This window comes from Periophthalmus magnuspinnatus, chromosome 6, assembly GCF_009829125.3.
Source record: "Periophthalmus magnuspinnatus isolate fPerMag1 chromosome 6, fPerMag1.2.pri, whole genome shotgun sequence".
Classification (NCBI taxonomy): Eukaryota; Metazoa; Chordata; class Actinopteri; order Gobiiformes; family Gobiidae; genus Periophthalmus; species Periophthalmus magnuspinnatus.
In genome coordinates, this window is record NC_047131.1 from 14,459,266 (window position 1) to 14,480,728 (window position 21,463).

The following is a 21,463-nucleotide window of genomic DNA, read 5'->3' on the forward strand; positions in this document are numbered from 1 at the left end:
TACCACAGCAAGTATCGCCTATAAACCATATCTCTTCACTAGAATCATTTGGATGATTTCAGACCTGGAATTGTCAATCTCGACTGATCAAAAGGTAAGAGGTAGATGCTAATTTGAAAACTACCGCTTCATGACATCACAAGGTGGAACAGAGCATTTTGGGCTTTGAAGATGTAGACAAACTAATAATGTAGGATTACTCAAACGTGTGTGAATGAAACAAAACATAACTCCAGGTATGCTTTTAGGAAATAACAGCATTATAACATGGCTTAAAGCTTACAAGAGTCAATTGTTGTAATATAGGACCTTTAAACTCATGATTCACAAGTTTCTTCTTCAGTGTTTCCTAATACTTTTTTGTAGGAACACTTGTTTTTGAATGAACTCCTGTACAGTTGTACACTTGTGAGTGCAGTTTGGGTCAGATACATAGTTGACTAATCCATCACAGGACAGTCTTTAGACTACTTACAATTTATTTTGTCAACTTCAGCCCTAGAATTATTATCTGCTCTCTGGTTCAGTTTAGAAGTGTAAAATGTTATGAAATGTCATTTGAGTCCAACCTTTTGTGCGACCATTTTATCTTGTCATCATTTGTGCCAGAACATTTATAGATTTTAGTCTAAAAAAGGACAAGTCTCTTTCCATCATAAATCTCTTTATAAATTCTCACGTTCCTCCCCTTTCTCTTACTTTTTGCAGAAAGTCGGACCTAGATGCAGAGCCCGAGGAGAGCCCAGGCAGTAGCAGCAGCAGCAGTAGCAGCAGCAGCACCGGGGCGGTTAATGCCCTCTCCACAGCCCCCGCCCCCCCTCAGCCCTCTGCGGGACAACCGGGTCCCAGCTCCTGCTCCGAATCGGACAGTCCTGTAGACTCCAGCGAGGAGGAGGAGGAGGACTCTGAGGAGGAGGAAGAGGACTCCGGGGAGGACTCCGAAGATCCCGCCATGTTTTCTTCCAAGTTTTTAAGTGGTTCCAACCCGCTCAGTGCCGTCTCCTCTGCGGTCAACAAATTTGGGTTGTTTGGGGACGATGGAGAAGGTGATAAGAACCAGAAAGCCCAACAAGGGACGCAACAACCCGCAGCTAGCCAGGGAAAGGGAGGTCCAACGCAGCAACAAAGACCACAGAGCCAGGGACAGCCTCAAAATGGACAGTCCAATGGGGGACCACAGGCTGCGAAGGGTCCCCAAGGCGCAGCTAAACCTGGAGGTCAACCAACGCAACAAAATAAAACAGGAACTCTAGACCAAAGTTCAAAAACTGGTCAAAAGGACTCTGCGCCCAAGTCCACAGAGCAAGGACAGGGCAAAACACAGCAAAAAGAACCTACAAAGACTGAATTAGGGTCCAAACCTGGAGCACAGCAAGGGCAAACCAAAGTACCTAGTGTAGGAGGAGCACCCAAACCTGGTCAGCAAGGGGCACCAAATGTAGTGGGTCAAACTCAAGGAGCAGCCAAGCCCGGTTCACAGCAGGGGTTGCCTAATGTAGGAAGGCAACAGCAAGGTCAAAAAGGAGCACCCAATGTAGGAGGGGCACAGAAACCTGGTCAGCAAGGGGCAGCCAATGTCGGAGGGGCACCCAAACCTGGTTCACAGCAAGGATCGCCTAATGTAGGGAGGCAACAGGCAGGGTCACCCAAACCAGGTCAGCAAGGCCCACCTAAGTCAGGATCGGCCGGAGCACCCAGGGCTGGGTCCGCATCGCCCGCTGTGGCTAAAGCCGGAGCTAAGTCTCGGATCTGCACAGTTTGTAACACCACACAGCTGAACATGGACACCAAAGAGCCGCCCAACTACAAAACGTGTACGCAGTGTAAGACGGAGGTGTGCAGCCTGTGCGGATTCAGCCCGCCAGACGCCTCTGTGAGTATTTATCAATCAAATGTATTCAAATATTTCATAAATCATGTTATGTTCTAATGATAACCACTTAAATCCAAAATATTTTAGATTTTCAATATGACATATATACTTCAAATAAACAATTCCAAAAATGTTCATGCATTTGAGAAAAATGACCGCATTGCACATTATACATTATATGGGCATGTGAGGACAGAGGTGGGAGACTGAAAAATTGAAAAAGAGACAGAAACATCTAGTGTAATCTCCCAAACAAGGGTATAAAGTGATTTTTCTGGCAATTTCATGAGACACTTGAACCTCAACCAAGACATTTACAGGTAGAAATCGGACAATAAACAATAATATCGTTTATTGTGATAAAAGGGGTTGACAATAATTGTTTGTGGGACATTGATACAATCGTGATAATCGCCAACAAAGATAATTGCTCTTATATCACCAAAATGTGCAGAAAAATCGACTTATCCACAGGGAAGTCAACAGGGGGGAGCAAAGAGGTCTGCTGTCTGTCAGAATTGGCCTCTCTTTTTATTCATTTGTATTACCGGGGCGCCATGTGAGGCTTATTGCCCCGGGTCTCCAAATTTCAGTTAACAGCCCTGTTTATCCATAATATTGTCTGTTAAAGTTAGAATTCTTCATATCTATAACAACTTCAATCATTATCGTGATATACAGTAATCGTTAATCGCAATTATTTTGGCCAAGATAATCGTCACACACAATTTCAATATCGTCCCAGGCCTATTTACATTAAAATATCGTAATGTATCATTCTGGTGAAAGAAAATTTCTTCTGGTTACTGTAGTCTGTTTGGCCACACCAAAACGAGAGCAAAACGGCAGCATTCTCAATTCTCAACTCACTGTACGATTAAAACCTTCACTTCAATTTGTCGGCATAGCAACCAAGTGTCACAAACAAAAGCAGCTGCATTAACAACACATAAACAGGAACAAAAACAACAACTCTGAACTTAACACAAAATATCAGATCATTACAGTATTATGTAAAATATACTGTAAAGACTATTGTGAGAAGAAAGAGCGTTTATGTTTTCTATATCCCAATTAGTAGTGTCAAACTAACATAAACAGCCAGATCAAAAAAGCTCTTTATAGGTTTCCTTTTTTTTCTTTTTTTTTTTCTTTTTTTTTGGAATATGCTACACTGAACTGAAATAACATGGTTTGCTTCCAAAATAAAAAAATAAAATAAAATAAATCGTATGACATTGTGATGATAAGAGATAAACCAATTTTCTTTGTAACTATTCTTGACGTTGTTAGGTATGAGAATATGTCACACTGGTAAGATTTTGAGTTTAAACTTGGTAGATTTGTCCACAATGTGATGATGTGATGGACATGCTAGGAGAAATCTATCCCCATCTAGACTCAGTGGTGGTGAAGATAAGATGAGGAGGCTGATCGTTTGGCTTCTGAGGCACAAATGGCTGATGGGTTGCAAAATTTAGCCGAAATGACCTAATGAACTAAAGTAGATAGTAGTGGTCTTTTGATATTAGCTACAAAGAAAGGGCAGGTATAGCGTCTTCATTTAGCATCAACACAAAATCAAACAGCTGTACTTTGTTGTATTATCAAAGCGGGCCATGCAGACGTAACCCCTTAAAATAAATAAATTAGCTCTACTAAAACCCTATTGCTCTTTTGAATGACATTCCAGCTGACACTCTGTAATACTGCCTGTGGCCCCGGAGTGACAGGCACATGTAGGAGATGTAATAATGGAAGTGCTGGCACTGTGGCAGCTTTAAGGTCACAGTGACACAAGCTGTTTCAATGTGCAGAATATTTTTTGATTTTGAGTAAAAAGGAAATAAGAGAAGAGAAAATTATAAAGTCATAAATCGTTGAAATTACAAGTACTTCTCCTGCTGTTTACCTGCTTGACCTGAGTAAAAAGAAGGCTGTTTCAATATTAGGGATGAAGGATTTGGGAAAAATATGTATTTTGCAATTGTGATTATATTTGCAATTTATATTTTACTAATAGATGTGTTCAACGTCTTTTTTTTTTTTCTTTTTTTTCACGCAGATAGGATATTTTGTGTGTTTGTGGAGGAAATTATTCTACTTATAATTGCGATTAATCTTGCATCCCTATTCTACAAAATAAACATGAATATAAAACAGATTTTTTGCCTAAAGAAATGGGCTTTTACATTATTTGGGTTGTATTGAAATTGCTATTGTGTATTTTGCCTATTGCTTAGTATCATAACAGAGTTGTTGAAACTTAACTATTGTGATTCTAGTGATGGGACATTTGGCTCTATTATGGGATCTGAATGTTTTGGATCAGTTCATGTCAAAGAGCCATTCAAAAGTCTGGCTCTTTTACTATTTATTTATATGTCAGAAGCCGATGTGAGCACTAATTTTATCTACAAACTAATAACAGAGAGAATCGACCAGGTGCGTTTAAAATGGTTACAACTGAGAGTGGGAGTGTGTTTACCCTTTGGAATTATGCATAAACTAAACAAAACACTGCGCTACAATAATAATAATAATTTTAAAACCAACTGTTAATATGATGCCAAATATGTTTTTTTGTTCCCAAATCTCTCACTTGTGCCGCCTGCTCTGCTTCTGTTCTGACTCTGGTGTTGGTTTAGCATAAATTAGGATAAAAACGCATACAAATCTGAAAGAAAAAGATGCGGTTCTTTTAAAAAATGAGATCTGGTTCCAATCATTCACGTTAAGAAACCTTTCAAAAGAGCCGATTAGTTCATTAACGTCACATCACTATGAGATTCGTGATCACATTAAATAAATGTACCACCTACATCGTAACATCAGGGTGTCCAGATTCGTTCTAGTGAGGAAGATCTCTATTTTCAGCCTAGTTTATTGTTACATTGTCGCTTCAGACTAAACTAAATGTGTAATAAATAACATATAACGTGACCTCTCTGTTAACCCTTAGTAACAAGTATTATAAAAGCAAGTTTGACCATTAGTGTTAAATATTAAATTTGATGTCAGCTATTAGCATATAAGTAACTTTAACTTAAACAAAATGTATTAATAACTGTGCTCTTTCTTATAGGGAAAGGAGTGGCTGTGTCTTACCTGCCAGATGCAAAGAGCCCAAGGTCCTCCACCATCAGGGCCACAGATGAAGAAACCAACTCCTTCTCCAAACCAGAAATCTCCTACGCCTGCGAAGAAAGACATCGCCCAATCAACCTCCCCTTTAAAATCCCAACCTAACCCAAAAGATCCAAAAGCCACCACGGAGACACAAAAACTACCCCCGAAATCTGATGCAAATCTGGGCAAACAAAGTAGTGATGCCCCCCCTGTTCCTCAACAGTCTGGTGGGTTGTTTGGGTTCGGCGGTTCCAAAACGGACACGGCAAAATCTAAGGATTCCGTCACTGGGAAGATGTTTGGTTTTGGTTCTTCCTTTTTGAGTTCTGCGACAACTTTGATATCTTCGGATGAAACCAAAACAACTCCACCGGTTTCTCCAAAAGTCCAACCGGCAAACCCTGGCAAAAAAGTGGACCAGGAAAAGGCACAAGAAAAGCCTACGGGAAAAGGGCAAGCGAAAGTTCAAACTACGGATACGTCAAAGGCTAAAGCGTCTGCAATTTCGCTAAAGGATGTACCGTTAGCTTGTCCGCTATGTCATACTGGACTGAACAGCTCGTCCGGGAAACCTAATTACGATGCATGTACGGACTGCAAGGGCATCGTGTGTAACCAGTGTGGATTTAACCCCATGCCAAATGACAAAGAGGTGAGTCATGTTCTTGTTTTGGAAAATGTTTGAATCTTGAGGCAGTAAATGTTAGCTAAACTGTCAAATTTATTTCAGATGTAGAATTATATCTGAAATTAGTAGTTAATTCACTCAGTTTGTTCACAATGCCTGCAGAAAAATAGAGGGAAAATGTAATGTTGTAAAATGTAAAATGTTGTATTAATTAATCCAACATATTTTCTGAATATTTTGTGACTCGCTCAGCTCTAGAAATAGACAGATATACGGGTTGGCCGATATATCAGAATGATATTTACACTTAGTTGCATATCAGCTATCGACCTTAAATCTGTACCATCGGTGGAGCTTATCAGCCATTGTTTCTCTGGATCTTAAACAATCGTATTGGCAGTGACCATGGAAAAACCCATATCCGTCGATCTCCACTCAGCTCTTTTGTCTAATCATGATAAAACAAAAACTTAATACTTTTTAGTGGGTCCATTCCAGGGCTGGGAGATTTGGCAAAAATTTATGTAGCCTGCACTCTTTCTGATTATAAAAAGGGGTACTATAGGCACAACTGAACCTGGGTTGCCAGTGCCTTAACCACATACAAGTTTTCCTCAGTATGTGCTCAGAACCTACAGAATTCACTCACTGAGCTGCAGAGGCTGCACTGGCACTGATTAATGACTTGATGCAGATGCTGGGGTTTAGGTAGTGACCATTTAGATCAGAGAAAATTCTTTTTAGGTTTGTACCAACTGTGTTTCAGCATTGAACCTGGCAACCCAAATGAAAGACTCAAGTGAGACTCATCCTACTTTCTGATTGGATAATCATCTTGAAAACTAAAACACTAATAAAAGGTTTAGTGTTTATATAATTAAAGAATAAATCAGCATTGGAATTGTTATCACAAACTCTATATTTTATTTGAACATGTTTAATGAAATAATGAGTAAATCTTCAACTCTATTCAAATACTATTCATTACCGAGCCCTAGTTCATTCAATATAAAGCACCAAGCCCTGTGAATATTGCTCAAAGTCATTTCTAGCTGTGCAGTTGTTTAGACCATTATAGTGTCCTGGTGAAAGAAACAGAAACCAGATTATAAACCAAAAACATCTTTCACTGAACAAATGCTCCTGTGAAGTGGCCATTATTTTGTGTCCACAGTCCATCACGAGGCAGTACTCTAGCAGGAGCTGGCTCAGCAGCTGTAGTCGCTGTGTGCCGGAAAATTACTATTACAGAACAGAAACAGTGCACAACATTTTTACTATTTCAATAAACTTACTGCTTGATGTTATTGTCAATGAGAAGAATCATGATCTATAGCTCCCTATTCCCCACTGTGCTGCTGTGGGTGCAGAAACTACCTTTTCATGTACTGTAGAAGTGATTAAAGAGGGGGTATTGCACATTTATATGTTTAGATCACCATGTTACCTTATGTTGTTTTCTAAATGCTGCATTTGCCAAAAACAATGTATTAACATGTTTAATAAGTTTCATTTTAGTTTTTTAGTCTTTTTTTCAATACTCAATACTGGCCTAACTGGTCTCTTAAGCATGAAGTGATTAATAAATAAATAAATAATAAAAATAAATATATGTACACAAAAGTGCTTCAAATAGGCTCGAAAGGACAAACAGGACATCTGACAGACGGATCAGTCCAATGTGCTGCTGTTAAAAGTGTTTTTGACACAAAACATTGAAAAAATTGCAAAAAATTATGCCAGTCTTAAAATGTCCATATACTAATTAGTATCGATACCCTAAGAGTTAGAGTGAGTATATATATATCGATACTTGAATATCAGTTCCCTCTTCCTTTGCTCTCCATGCTAAGTCACTCCCCCTTCAGAGCTCTAACACAACACAATCAATGTGCATTTTGCTAATGGAACTACTGCACATTGCATCAGGTTTGTCAAGTTATAGTTTATTGTTTTGTATCATTCTTTCGTATATTAATGAAAAATGGCTTTGTAGGAGCATGAGTGACGTAGGCCTGTGGTCTCAGCTTTGAATAGGATTGTGCTGCTAACCATAAGGAGGGTTCAATGCATGACATCTAGAACCCCTTCAGACATGTTTTGGATGAGGGAAGAACGTTACAACATAATAGAAGGTCAATTTTGCACAATATCCCCTCTTTTAACATGACATGATGTACAATTTTTATTTTAAAGTTTTCAAACATTACTTTCACCTCAACAAAACAACAGTTAAATCATACTTTTTCGTTCATTTTCATTGTCTTATAGAAAACCCTTTGTACTTCTATGTGACTTTTCATTCAAACGCTTTTGAATAAAAAGTAAAGTTAATATGACATAAAAAGTTATAGCCAGATTAAATTTAAATAAATAAATAAATAAAAAAAAAAAAATAATAATAATAATAATAATAATAATAATAATAATAATAATAATAATAATAATAATAATAATAATAATAATAATAAACACTTTATATTTAGTTTTTTTTTTGTTGTTTTTTTTTTTTTATAATTTAGCTTTATAATTAGATGCAGACAGTACACAGTAGGACATGTTTTGCTTGCTTAAGTGCTGCTTATACAATATATTTGCACTGGGGTAAGACAAATACAAGGGAAAAAATTGGGTACAGCACCCTCTAGATTTAGTCCCGATACACTTGTTTCATTAGTACATTCCATGGTGTATGGTCACATTTTCATATAGAGCTTTTGCACTTTCCAGGCACTCAAAGCGCTGTACATCAAGCAACCACTCACCCATTCACACAGCTTCCTACACCAGGGTACACAGACACTGGGAGCGAGGTAGGTTAAGAACACAACAACAGTATTCATTTGTGGGAGCTGGAATTGAACCGCCAACCTGTGGGTCAGTGGATCTGACTGCTCAACCAATGATGTTTATGTTGAGAGCGGGACTCCAACCACTAACCTTCAGATCAGTGGACAAACACTCAACCAACTGAGCCACTGTTGCATTAAGACACAAGACATATGTTTGTGTTAATTCAGATGATCATATTATGTCAGAAAGTGCATTGAAATAGTGTAATAATACAGTTATTGCAGTAATGAGCATTTATTGAAAATATTTTTTTTTCTCATATCATTTAGAGTAATTGTTTCTTTTGTTTTGGTAGCAGCTAAATATGAACTCTGGCATAGTCTCTCACTAGAATACCCCCAGAGCGTCCAGGGAGGAGGCTAGTAAAGATAGCACAGAGCAGGAAAAGCGGACATGGTTTCTTCAGCTCTCTTCTGCACAAAGGGCCTGATACTTGACTCTGTAATCTAATGCACAGTGCTAAGTTAGCAACCCAACAGGCAGAGGACGGGCCAAGGCTATCCGATCTCTCCAGTGATGTGTGCTCTGCAAAATGATGCTTACTGTGCTAGTCAGCTATTACTAAAGGGATGTGTACTGTATCTGCTTTGAAAGATATGTGTCTAATATCTTTGTAGTAGTCTTTACTTTTGATTGGAATGCATGTCAATTCTGCAAATCATAAATATGCCTAGTCAGCAAAAAATATAACAATAATAATACAGGCAAAGTAGGTAAAGGTCTTGCTTTTTTTTTTTTTTTTTTCACTGTGCATCCCCAGTAGCAGAAATCAGACCGACAACCTTTGGGCTGCTCTAATGACAATGCACTAAAGGCAGATTTATACTATAACGTTGTACTGTGGCTGTGGTTACCGAGTCAAAGTCTAAGAGAAATAAGAAAATGTTTTATTATTTTTATGATATTAGAGTTCAAATCATAACTCAAAAGATAAAACAAAAAGAAAATTGACAATATTTTCTTCATGTTGTCTACATAGTTAGCCTCTGGGTCTGGCTGAAATATGATTAGGTTCTTAAGCTTTAGAACACTATTTACAATTTATATTTTACATATTCCATTATATGTCTGTAGGTCATATCACAAGATTAACCTGGCAAAAGCCAGATTGATATTGCAGTGCAAAAGTTTAGCGGCACAGGATGGATTTTTATGAAAACTCAAACCTTATGACATTCCAGCTGCAGGGAAAGGTTGATACCACAGCAATGCTGTTGTGCTGTCTGTTGTCCAGTTTGCATGTAACAATCAAATTATTATAGTACCATTATCACGATATTCACCACATGAAATTGTATTTATAAATTGTGGAAAGCTGTTATAGGAATATTTTTCTTATATTCCAAACCACTTAGATTAAAAGCATCTAATAACATTTCTATTATATTGGCTGCAGTGAAACTGAGCAAAGGATTATGGTCTATGCACTCCTCGCCACTTTTTTAACATTCTGCAACAAAACAATGCATTCTGGCATAGCAGCATGCATTTTAATATTTGATTTGGGACATCAGTATCATTAAAACAAGTAAGTTTAATTGCACAAACTGACAATAGACTTCTGTAGTGCATAGGTTCACTTGCCTGTGGTTCTTGAGTTAGGGAATACTTGGAGTTGTTTGTTGTTATGTTTGTTGTTATGTCATAAACCGTTATTACATATAAACCCAAAGGCTAATCACCATTCCCTGTCTCTTTGTCTTTCAGGGGAATGTGTGGCTGTGCTTGAACTGCCAGGTGAAGCTTGCCTCTGGAGGACCTGAGCCTGAGGTGAAAAAGTCCGCAGCGACCCAACCTGCTTCACAGAGAAAACCACCTCCGGCCAAGACTGAGGGAGTCAAGGTACTGGACAAAGACAACCAGAAGGAGCCCAGCCAACCACCTGGAGCTAAACCAACCCAGGGCCCTCCTCTGAAACCAGGGGACCAGACTGTTCAAAAGCCAAGAAGCATGTCTCCAGCTCCACCGCAGCAGGAGACGGGAGGCTTCTTTGGGTTTGGCCCTCCAAAAAGTCAACCCGAGCCAGCCAAACCAGCAGAGTCGGTCACCGGGAAAATGTTTGGATTCAGCTCTTCCATTTTCAGCTCTGCCTCGACTCTGATAACCTCAGCGGTCCAGGATGAATCCAAAAGTACGCCCCCAATCTCACCCAAAATGTCCAAAAGTGAGTCTAAACCCACTCCGATTGCTGCTGCCAAGAAACAAGAGCCAGAGAGGAAACTGGAAGAAGGGAGGGGTCAGCCAAAGGAGCAGACAAAGAATCCAACGGGAAAATCAGTTTGTCCGCTGTGTAAACTCCAGCTCAATGTGGGAACTAAAGACCCCCCCAACTACAACACCTGTACCGAGTGCAAGAGCGTAGTGTGCAACCAGTGTGGATTTAACCCCATGCCAAATGTCAAGGAGGTAAGAATATTCAGAAAAAGAGCATAACATAGCTTTTAGTCTATAATATGTCAAATTGAAATTATGTCACATGACTCTCCATACACAGCTACTTTGTGTCTCTGTCCTCAGCTAATCAGAAGGCTTTTTTATACCATTTTTTTTCTCTTGAATGGTAGTCTAGATTTTCTTACAATTTCCATACACTAAATGCACTTATTTAGTTAGTTCCATAGAGAAATATTGATTATTGTGCTATATTGCAGGTTCTGTTATAAAACTGTCTGAGCCAATTAATAATTGTCATTTGGGAAAAAAATATTAAACCTATGGATGAGTAAGTCCATTATTAATACAGCAAAGATTAAATATGCACATTAAACCTGGCGTACCTGATTACCTCAGACATTGTCAAAAATGAAGTAAGTATTTAAATATGTACTTCATTTTTGAAGTAAATATTTAAATACTTACTTCAGTCCCTTGTTCTCACAAACCTCTTGACACTAGTGCTGGTCTTGACATTAGCATTCAGATGCAAGACACATTTGTCTATTAGGACAGCTTTAGAACAGCTTTATCAGACATAAAGGTGAAGCAGGGTGGATCACCCTTGGACCGCCTCTCTCCCAGAGCCTAATATAGTGACTCACATGGCTCATAGCTCAAGTTTGTAATAAATAAAATGTTTTTTATTTAGATTAAGACAGCATCTGTGTGAATTTTGTTCTGCTTTTACACTGCACTTTCTGGGGGAAAACAACATTCATGAGAAAAAGTTGAGTATGAGTTAGAATAACTTGAAAATAGAATTTTAGATTCTAGAATTGGAGAAGAAAGAGTCAATTTTCCTTGTTTCCCTGTTGATTGTGTGTATATATATATATATATATATATATATATATATATATATATATATATATATATATATATATATATATATATATATATATATATATATATATATATATATAACTCAGCATGATTCATTTCTGAGTTGTGCAGTTTTGTGAATCCAAAGACACGATAACATAACTTATTAGGGTTAGGATTTGATTTGTTCAAATGCTTTTATGTTAGGTTTACATTATGCAAAAAGCGACTACTGCATTTCAATTTTATCATTACACTTACCTCCATCTCTTTCTATCTAGGTAAAGGAGTGGTTATGCCTCAACTGTCAGATGCATAGAGCTCTAGGTTCATCAGAGCAACAAGCAATGCCATCTAAGAAACCCCAGACTTCCCCAAATAAGGCCTCAGCTCCAGCTGGTGCAGTGAAGAAGGAACCATCTCCCCAGGTTCAGAAGAAAGACCTATCAAAGCCCACAACTCAAAGTGCAGGCCCACCAGGATCTCCTCAGCGGAAACCACAACCAGCGCAGCAACTAGTAAAGCCTGACAGTGGAAAAAATCCAGAAAAACAGGTCCAAGGTAGTCCGGCTCCTACTCTGAAATCCAAGGAGGTCAACAAGCCTATGGAGTCCAAACCACAAAGTGTTTCTGGTGGTCCAAAACCTCCAGCAGAACCTACAAAACCAGCTGAGTCAATAGGTGGGAAAATGTTCGGATTTGGTTCTTCAATATTTAGCTCTGCAAGTTCAATGATAACTTCAGCAGCGCAAGATGAGAAAACAACGCCTCCAGTATCTCCAAAAATGCCTACTGCCAAGACAACAAAATCACCTCAAATTCTGCGAAAAGATGAGGAGAAGAAACCAGGTCAGGTTAATCAGCCAAATGCAACTTCACTGCCCCAAGCCAAAGTTGAAAAAGCTCCGTCTCAGCCAGGGAAACAAACTGCTCCCACCGCAAATAAAGCAGTGCCATCCAACTGTCCACTCTGCAAAATAAAGCTCAATGCAGGCTCCAAGGATCCTCCCAACTACAACACGTGCACCCAGTGCAGAGAGACAGTGTGCAATCAGTGTGGGTTCAGTCCAGTGCCAAACATGACAGAGGTAATCAAAGTGAAGGTAGAGAGTATGAGGGTGCAAGTGACATGTCGGGGGAAAAGAAATGTAGATTTACATATTTGCTGGTGAATATGGTTGCAAAATCAACTGTAATCAAATCAGAGCAATTAGCAAAATTACAAAAGTTGATGTTGGAAATGGAAGTATGTTTGGAAATACTTGGTGGACTAAAGACATGTCCTGCCAATTGATTAGTTGTCTAAAGTATTGTGTATATCTATATATGTGACCCAAAATGCACTACAAGCCTACAACTGCAGCTCATGCAAAACAACTATTTATACAAAAAAGTACAAGGAAACAATGTATTTATATAAAGACAGACTCAACTTGAGAATCATGAGTTCAATCTGCTTTTTACATATAAATACCAAGAAAATACCAAACACTCACTAACTTCTCCTTTCATGCTGTTGTCACATATAAATCCTTAACATCTAAATAAAATTAGTCGACTCATACAAATTTTGGTCAACTAAGACACCATTGACCGATTAATAAACTAAACGACTAAAGTTCTTCAGCCCTAGTATGTAATGCTTAAAATCTAATGACCTAGACATCTACAGATGTTAGTGCTTCTTCATGTGTGTAAAATGTTCAGTGTCAAATTAATTAGAAATTTAACTGTAATTAAAAAAGATCCAAATAGTTCATTTTTAGTGTATTCATTAATACAATAAAAAATATGATTGACAAAGGCTTTGCCAATGCCCTGATTGAAAAATTTTGAGTTCTGAATTTGTCAAAATCCACCTTTTGTGGCCTTTTCTATCACCTGATTGTCACTTGTGACTATTTTTATTCTCAGTAATTAATATATCCTTCATTAATATTGCACTGCATGGTCTAATTATTTTTTTCTCTCACTAGGTAAAAGAATGGTTATGCCTGAATTGTCAAATGCAAAGAGCCGCTCATGAATCTCAAGGTGAAGGACCTACAATGAAATCCCCAAATGTGGCCAATAAAACACCTGCACAACCCAAATCAACAGGTCCAAAACAGACAGAGGCATTGAAAAAAGATGAGAAGGAGAGTGGTCATTTAATGGGTTCTAGTTCAGTTCCCACCAAGAAAACTACAACTCCTTCAGAACCTCAGTCAAAACCAGACTCAAAAGCAGCGGAGAGCAAGCCCCAAGATCAAAAACCTCCTCTAAAAATAGAACAACCCAAACCAAACCCTAAACAGACCCAGGTTGTTGCTGATAAACCAAAAGACACGCCTCCCAAAACAGTCGAAGAGTCCAAAACAACTGAATCTGTCTCTGGAAAGATGTTTGGCTTTGGTTCGTCCATTTTCAGTTCAGCTTCCACTTTGATATCGTCAGCAGTTCAGGATGAATCTCGAATCACTCCCCCGGCCTCTCGGAAGATGTCTGCTCCGGCCCAAGCCTCCCCCAAGATGTCCCCTGGGCCCAAGGTCTCGCCAAAACAGCCCACACCAACAGGTTCTCCCAAAAGAGAACCTGCAGCTGCCCATAAAGCAGAGGAGGGGCAGAAGAAAAGTGTCCTGTCCCAGGAAAAGAAAGAGGCTAAAGTGCCACCACAAGCTCCAAAGAACATTGACTGTCCACTGTGTAAAACCAAGTTCAACATTGGATCCAAGGATCCACCGAATTACAACACATGTACTGGGTGTAAGGAGACGGTGTGCAATCAGTGTGGCTTCTGCCCCATGCCCATTGGAGAGGTAGGTCAAAGCCCCTTTATGCACTGTTGCACAATTAGCATTAGCATTTTACTTCTAAAAGTCCACTTTGCTGTCTCTTACATCAGATTCTGTTTCTTCAATCCTTGATGACAAATAACATTTTGTCTCTGTTTACTAAATGGTCGTAGTTAGGGGCAAATTTTGAAGAGTTAAATCCTTATTGTATTCTAATTTTCTTTTAGGCAAAGGAATGGTTATGCCTGAACTGTCAGGTGAAAAGAGCAGCTGCTGTACCAGAACCTCAGGCTCTTCAAGTCATCAAGTCGCCAAGCAAAGCCCCTGCAGTGGGCCAGAAGACAGACGCAGCTCCCGAGAAGAAGGATACGACACAGCCTGCACCACTAAAGAAGACCCCAGAACCTCAGCCACAAGACAAAGTTAGTGGACCTACTGAAAAGAAGGAAGTTCTGGACCAGAAAACCCCACAGCCCAAACCACAGAAAACTCCGGATCAGGGAGCACAGTCTCCTCGAAGGCAGAGCAAAGAGCAAGAGTCTGCAGGCTTCTTTGGCTTTGGGACTCCTAAAGCTCAGCCTGAATCTGGAAAGCCAGAAGAATCAGTTGGTGGAAAAATGTTTGGGTTTGGTTCTTCTATCTTCAGTTCTGCATCCACTCTAATAACTTCTGCTACTTCCACTCCACCTGTCTCTCCTAAACTGTCTCATAATCCATCTCCTGCAAAGGAAGCCAAGTCTCCTGTTCCACAAAAAACAGAGGAGCAGAAGAAAGAAGAGGCTAAAACCATCTCAGCCGGGCAAACTAAAGTGGACAAAGGTGTACCACAGCCAACAAAGATAGCAGCAGCAACAGCTGCCCCAGCTGTCAAACCAGGACAATCCACCTGTCCACTGTGTAAGGTTCAGCTCAACATCAACACCAAAGACCCACCCAACTACAGCAACTGCACTGAGTGCAAGAGCACTGTGTGCAACCAGTGTGGCTTCAACCCTTCACCTAATGACCTAAAAGGACAGGTATGTCTTATTTACTTTTTGCTGTCTTGTACAATTAATTTACCCCCACTAAGATGAAAATTGTCATCTGGATCCCTATAGCTACTAAGTGTTGCACACTGTCATTGCAAGTGTATGAATTCCTGAGTTTGTAAATTGTCACTTGAATCAGCTTTAGGCACAGAATGGGAGCCACATTTCAATCAGACTACCACTAGGGAATCGGCGGGGACAGTAGTAGTGGGCTACTGTTGGCTAAATGGACTGAATCATATACAGTATATCATATATGTCCAATGCATTAATGCATCTTCTTTTCCCCTTTATTCTTTTTCTTTTATGTCAAGGAATGGCTATGCCTGAACTGTCAGGTGAAAAGAGCAGCGACTATGTCAGAACCACAGGCTCCTGAAATGATCAAGTCACCAAGCAAAGCTCCTGCTGCAGGACACAAGACAGACTCAGTTCCTGAGAAGAAAGATACTCCACAGTCAGCACCACTAAAGAAGACCTCGGAACCTCAGCCACAAGATAAAGTTAGTGGACCTGCAGAAAAGAAGGAAGTTCTGGACCAGAAAGCTCCACAGGCCAAACCCCAAAAAACACCAGATCAGGGAGCACAGTCTCCTCGAAGGCAGAGCAAAGAGCAAGAGTCTGGAGGCTTCTTTGGGTTTGGTTCTCCCAAAGCTCAGCCTCAATCTGGAAAGCCTGAAGAGTCAGTTGGTGGAAAAATGTTTGGGTTTGGTTCTTCTATCTTCAGTTCTGCATCCACTTTAATAACTTCTGCTACTTCCACTCCACCTGTCTCTCCTAAGGTGTCTCCTAAACCGTCTCCTGCAAAGGAAGCTAATTCACCTATTCCACAAAAAACAGAGGAGCAGAAGAAAGGAGACGCTAAAACAATTCCAGCTGGGCAAACTAAAGTGGACAAAGGTTTACCACAGCCAACAAAAATGGCGGCCCCAGCTGTCAAACCAGGACAATCCACCTGTCCACTGTGTAAGGTTCAGCTCAACATCAACACCAAAGACACACCCAACTACAGCAACTGCACTGAGTGCAAGAGCACTGTGTGCAACCAGTGTGGCTTCAATCCTTCACCTAATGACCTAACAGGACAAGTATGGCAACTTTGCTTTATGCTTTATTGCACAATTGACACACAGATTATTGTGTTTTAATCACTATAAGCCACCCATTTTGTTGTCCCTCTGATCTACTATTTTGCAAAAACTTTCTTCACTCTCTAACTAAACAATTAAGACAGTATTTGTTTCTATGTGGCGACTGTAGCTCACATAGTCATAACTTTTGCTCACTAAACCAAAAGTTTGCAGTTTGGTCCCCGTGACAGTTGTGGCATACTATCATTATGTATGGATAATGTGAGTTTGTGATTGATGTTTGAAGTGGATGTTGTTGCAGAATAGCAGTTACAGTTCCAACGGGCTGTCCCAGTGCATCCACAAAGACAGTAGTACTGTGCTACCACTCACTAATGGGATTGAATATCTAATATATAACCAATAATTATATTTCATTTTTTTCTCAGTTCTTTTGTCTTCAAAATGTGGATTACTTAGCGTGCAAGGTGGTGGTAGACTGAGATAGTTTTCAGAATTGAATGCTCATATCATATTTTTTGTTTTCTTTTAGGCAAAGGAATGGCTATGCCTGAACTGTCAGGTTAAAAGAGCAGCTGTTGTATCAGAACCTCGGGCTCCTCAACTCCTCAAGTCACCAAGCAAAGCCCCTGGAGCGGGCCAGAAGACAGACGCAGCTCCTGAGAAGAAGGATACTCCACAGCCTATGCCACTAAAGAAGACCCCAGAACCTCAGCCACAAGATAAAGTTTGTGGATCTGCTGAAAAGAAGGAAGTTTTGGACCAGAAAGCTCCACTGCCCAAACCTCAAAAAACTTCAGATCAGGGAGCACAGTCTCCTCGAAGGCAGAGCAAAGAGCAAGAGTCTGCAGGCTTCTTTGGGTTTGGTACTTCGAAATCTCAGCCTGAATCTGGAAAGCCTGAAGAGTCAGTTGGTGGAAAAATGTTTGGGTTTGGTTCTTCTATCTTCAGTTCTGCATCCACTTTAATAACTTCTGCTACTTCCACTCCACCTGTCTCTCCTAAGGTGTCTCCTAAACCGTCTCCTGCAAAGGAAGCTAATTCACCTATTCCACAAAAAACAGAGGAGCAGAAGAAAGGAGACGCTAAAACAATTCCAGCTGGGCAAACTAAAGTGGATAAAGATGCACCACAGCCAGCAAAAACTGCCGCAGCATCAGCAGCCCCAGCTGCCCCAGCTGTCAAACCAGGACAATCCACCTGTCCATTGTGTAAGGTTCAGCTCAACATCAACACCAAAGACACACCCAACTACAGCAACTGCACTGAGTGCAAGAGCACTGTGTGCAACCAGTGTGGCTTCAATCCTTCACCTAATGAACTAACAGGACAGGTATGTCAAAATAGCTAAAATGAGCTTAATTATCCTTTACACGATTAACACTCAGATTTAACATGTTGGTTGCTGCTATAAAGTGATTGCTTTCTTATGAGATCCGTTTATTTGCACAAGAATGTAGTATTACTTTTGCTTTTGAAGCAAGCATGTAGATTTTTAGTGTATAGATTGGTAGTAGACAGAGGCAGAGTTTGTAGAATTTAATGCTTATTGTTTATTTTGTTTGTTTTTTTCTCTTTTTTTTTTAGATCAAGGAATGGCTATGCCTTAATTGCCAGGTTAAAAGAGCAGCTGCTGTACCAGAACCACGGGCTCCTCAAGTCACCATGTCTCCAAGCAAAGCCCCTACTGGAGGACAGAAGACAGACACAGCTCCTGAGAAGGTTACTGCACAGCCTATGCCACTAAAGAAGACCCCAGAACCTCAGCTACAAGACAAAGTTAGTGGACCTGCCGAAAAGAAGGAAGTTCTGGGCCAGAAAGATCCACAGGCCAAACCCCAAAAAACTCCAGATCAGGGAGCACGGTCTCCTCGAAGGCAGAGCAAAGAGCAAGAGTCTGGAGGCTTCTTTGGGTTTGGGGCTCCTAAAGCTCTTCCTGAATCTGGAAAGCCAGAGGAGTCAGTTGGTGGAAAAATGTTTGGGTTTGGTTCTTCTATCTTCAGTTCTGCATCCACTTTAATAACTTCTGCTACTTCCACTCCACCTGTCTCTCCTAAACTGTCTCCCAAACCGTCTCCTGCAAAGGAAGCCAAGTCACCTGTTTCACAAAAAACAGAGGAGCAGAAGAAAGAAGAGGCTAAAATGATCTCAGCTGAGCAAACTAAAGTGGACAAAGGTGTACCACAGCCAACAAAGACGGCGGCAGTATCAGTTGGCCCAGCTGTCAAACCAGGACAATCCACCTGTCCACTGTGTAAGGTTCAGCTCAACGTCAACACCAAAGACCCACCCAACTACAGCAACTGCACTGAGTGCAAGAGCACTGTGTGCAAACAGTGTGGATTCAACCCTTCACCTAATGACCTAACAGTAAGAATGTTTACTAGGCATCTCAAAATAATAAGTAATACTAATTTAACCATTTTTTTCATTTTCAGGGTAAAGAGTGGTTGTGTCTGAATTGCCAGACAAAAAGAGCTCTTTCTATGGCTGAAACAGCAAATAAATTACCCGAAAAAACCCAGAAGAAAGACCCCACAACAGCAGATGCCAATCAGAAGAAGCCTTTGCCTATAGAAGAAAAAGACAGAATAGATACTACAAAGGCTAAACAGGAGGGCCCTGTTCCTGCTCAAAAGAAGCCACAGGAGACAGTGAAAACACCTGATCAAACAAGAAGACCAAGTAATGCATCTGTCAAGAGCCAGCCAGATTCTGGTGGATTCTTTGGATTAGGTGGGAAAGCTCAGCCAGACACTACAAAGCCGTCTGATTCTGTGTCAGGGAAAATGTTTGGCTTTGGCTCGTCTCTCTTCAGCTCGGCTTCTACTTTGATCTCCTCAGCAGTTCAGGACCAGCCATTGACAACACCCCCGACTTCTCCAAAGATGTCCACAGCTAAAGATGTCAAAACTCCAACCATACAGAAAGCTGCACCAGAGAAGAAATCAGAACAGCCACAGCAAACCAAGACTTCTCCTGTAACCCAGGCAAAAGCAGAGAAGGCTTCATCAGTACCTCCAAAGAAGACTGTCTCTCAAGGTGCAGTTAAGTTAGAAGAAGCTACTTGTCCTCTTTGCAAGGCTCAACTAAACATCGGCTCCAAGGATGCACCAAATTATAGTTCCTGCACTGAATGCAAGAGTACTGTTTGCAACCAGTGTGGATTTAGCCCAATGCCAAGTAGTTCAGAGGTAAGTTCGGGTTACTAAAGTTTGTTAGATCTTTTTTGGTTAATCTTTGTACCAACTTTGATATCCCAACTCACAATATAGACTAATTGTACAAACTATTATTTTGCCTTTGGGTGACAATTTTATATCTGAAGGTTAATGTAGATGTCTGTGTAATACCTCAGTTTTCTCTTTTTGAATAAAGGTATTTCTCTGCTCACCCAAAATGCTCCTTCACTTCTAGAGAAGAGAAGAACTGAAGAAGCATCTTGGATGGGCATCAAAATGTCTTCACTCAAAAACGTTTTGTCCAGTTAACAGAATTGAATTGTTCTTTTATTATGTTGATGCAAATTCATTTGTTGTCACCAGCCTCATAGCCTAACAGCTCAACTGCTCAAGTCATTCCAGACCAAATTAAGTTTTCTGTCTCATTCTACTCTCCAGACTGTGTTGCATCTGTAGGTGGAATTAGTTCCATCCTAGGCAGTCAGCCAAATGTATACAAACTACTTAAGTTATTTTCTTGACTTGGGCAGTCTCTTTCTATCTTTCCTAAAACGTTTAGTACAGACTCAAATACTAATATAGTGCTATTTTTTTTTTTAGACAAAAGAGTGGTTATGTCTGACCTGCCAGATGCAAAGAGCCCTGAAACAGTCAGAGGAAGTTCAGCCTCCATTAAAGAAACCTCTCGCATCTCCAAACAAAGCAGCTACCCCTCCAGTTGCTCCTGGAGAAAGAAAAGAAGCACCTGTCACTCAAAAAGCAGAAGTGTCAGAGGAAATAGCGAAAGATATAGTTCAACCAAGGCTAGAAGAATCTAAGATGCCTTCCAAAGTATCAACAGACACACCTACTTCAGTTCCTACAAAAGAGGTTTCAACAACTAAAGACACTAAAGTCGGAGTTCTACCTAAAGCTCCAGTGAACAAGGCAGGTGTTAAAGTGGAAACTCAACCTGACACCTCTCCACCTCAGAAAGTAACAGAAACAAAAGAGGACCAACCATCTACGCCTACAGGGAAGAAACAACCCCAGCCAGACACAAAGAAGGACATAAAGACAGAAGAAAGCTCAATCAAAGAAGATTCAGGAGGTTTCTTTGGCTTTGGTAGTCCTAAATCTCAGCGTTCTGCCTCGATAATACCTGAACCAGTGTCCGGGAAGGTGCTAGGCTTTGGGTCATCTCTTTTTAGCTCGGCTTCTACTTTGATATCTTCTGCAGTAAAGGATGAATCCCGCAGTACACCGCCAAGTTCGAGAAAGATGTCTGCCCCTCCTCAGGTTTCTGACAAGACTCCACCTTTGAAAGAGTCTCCGAAGCCAAGTCCTCCAGTTTCTCCAAAAGTTGCTCCTGCCAAAGACGCCAAAACAGTTACCACTCCAAAGGCAGATGAGCAAAAAGCAGAAGACAAACCTCAGAAAGTTGCTGAGAAGGAAGTTAAAGATGCCCCCAAACCAGAATCTCCCAAACCAGTTTCGAAAGTGGAGCTAACTGTCTGCCCACTCTGTAAGTTGCAAATCAACTTGTCTTCTAAAGATGGCCGCAACTACAATACATGCACTGAATGCAAAAATGTGGTATGCAACAAATGTGGATTCAGCCCAATGCCAACTGTATCAGAGGTAAATAATAAAAAAAGATAACTT

At 40.3% G+C, this 21,463-nt stretch overlaps 1 protein-coding gene across 1 annotated transcript in view; it reads left to right on the forward strand.

Moving 5' to 3' along the window:
• Positions 1 to 952: 952 nt before the first annotated feature.
• pclob (piccolo presynaptic cytomatrix protein b) overlaps positions 953 to 21,463 on the forward strand; it is a 107,506-nt gene continuing 86,995 nt past the window's right edge. Inside the window, exons 1-11 of the mRNA XM_055222579.1 lie at positions 953 to 1,873; positions 4,959 to 5,654; positions 10,191 to 10,889; positions 12,023 to 12,691; positions 14,093 to 14,539; positions 14,743 to 15,534; positions 15,861 to 16,634; positions 17,170 to 17,970; positions 18,225 to 19,007; positions 19,076 to 19,831; positions 20,420 to 21,439. Coding sequence (XP_055078554.1) covers positions 953 to 1,873; positions 4,959 to 5,654; positions 10,191 to 10,889; positions 12,023 to 12,691; positions 14,093 to 14,539; positions 14,743 to 15,534; positions 15,861 to 16,634; positions 17,170 to 17,970; positions 18,225 to 19,007; positions 19,076 to 19,831; positions 20,420 to 21,439 — 8,358 coding nt within the window. The remainder of the gene's footprint in view (positions 1,874 to 4,958; positions 5,655 to 10,190; positions 10,890 to 12,022; positions 12,692 to 14,092; positions 14,540 to 14,742; positions 15,535 to 15,860; positions 16,635 to 17,169; positions 17,971 to 18,224; positions 19,008 to 19,075; positions 19,832 to 20,419; positions 21,440 to 21,463) is intronic.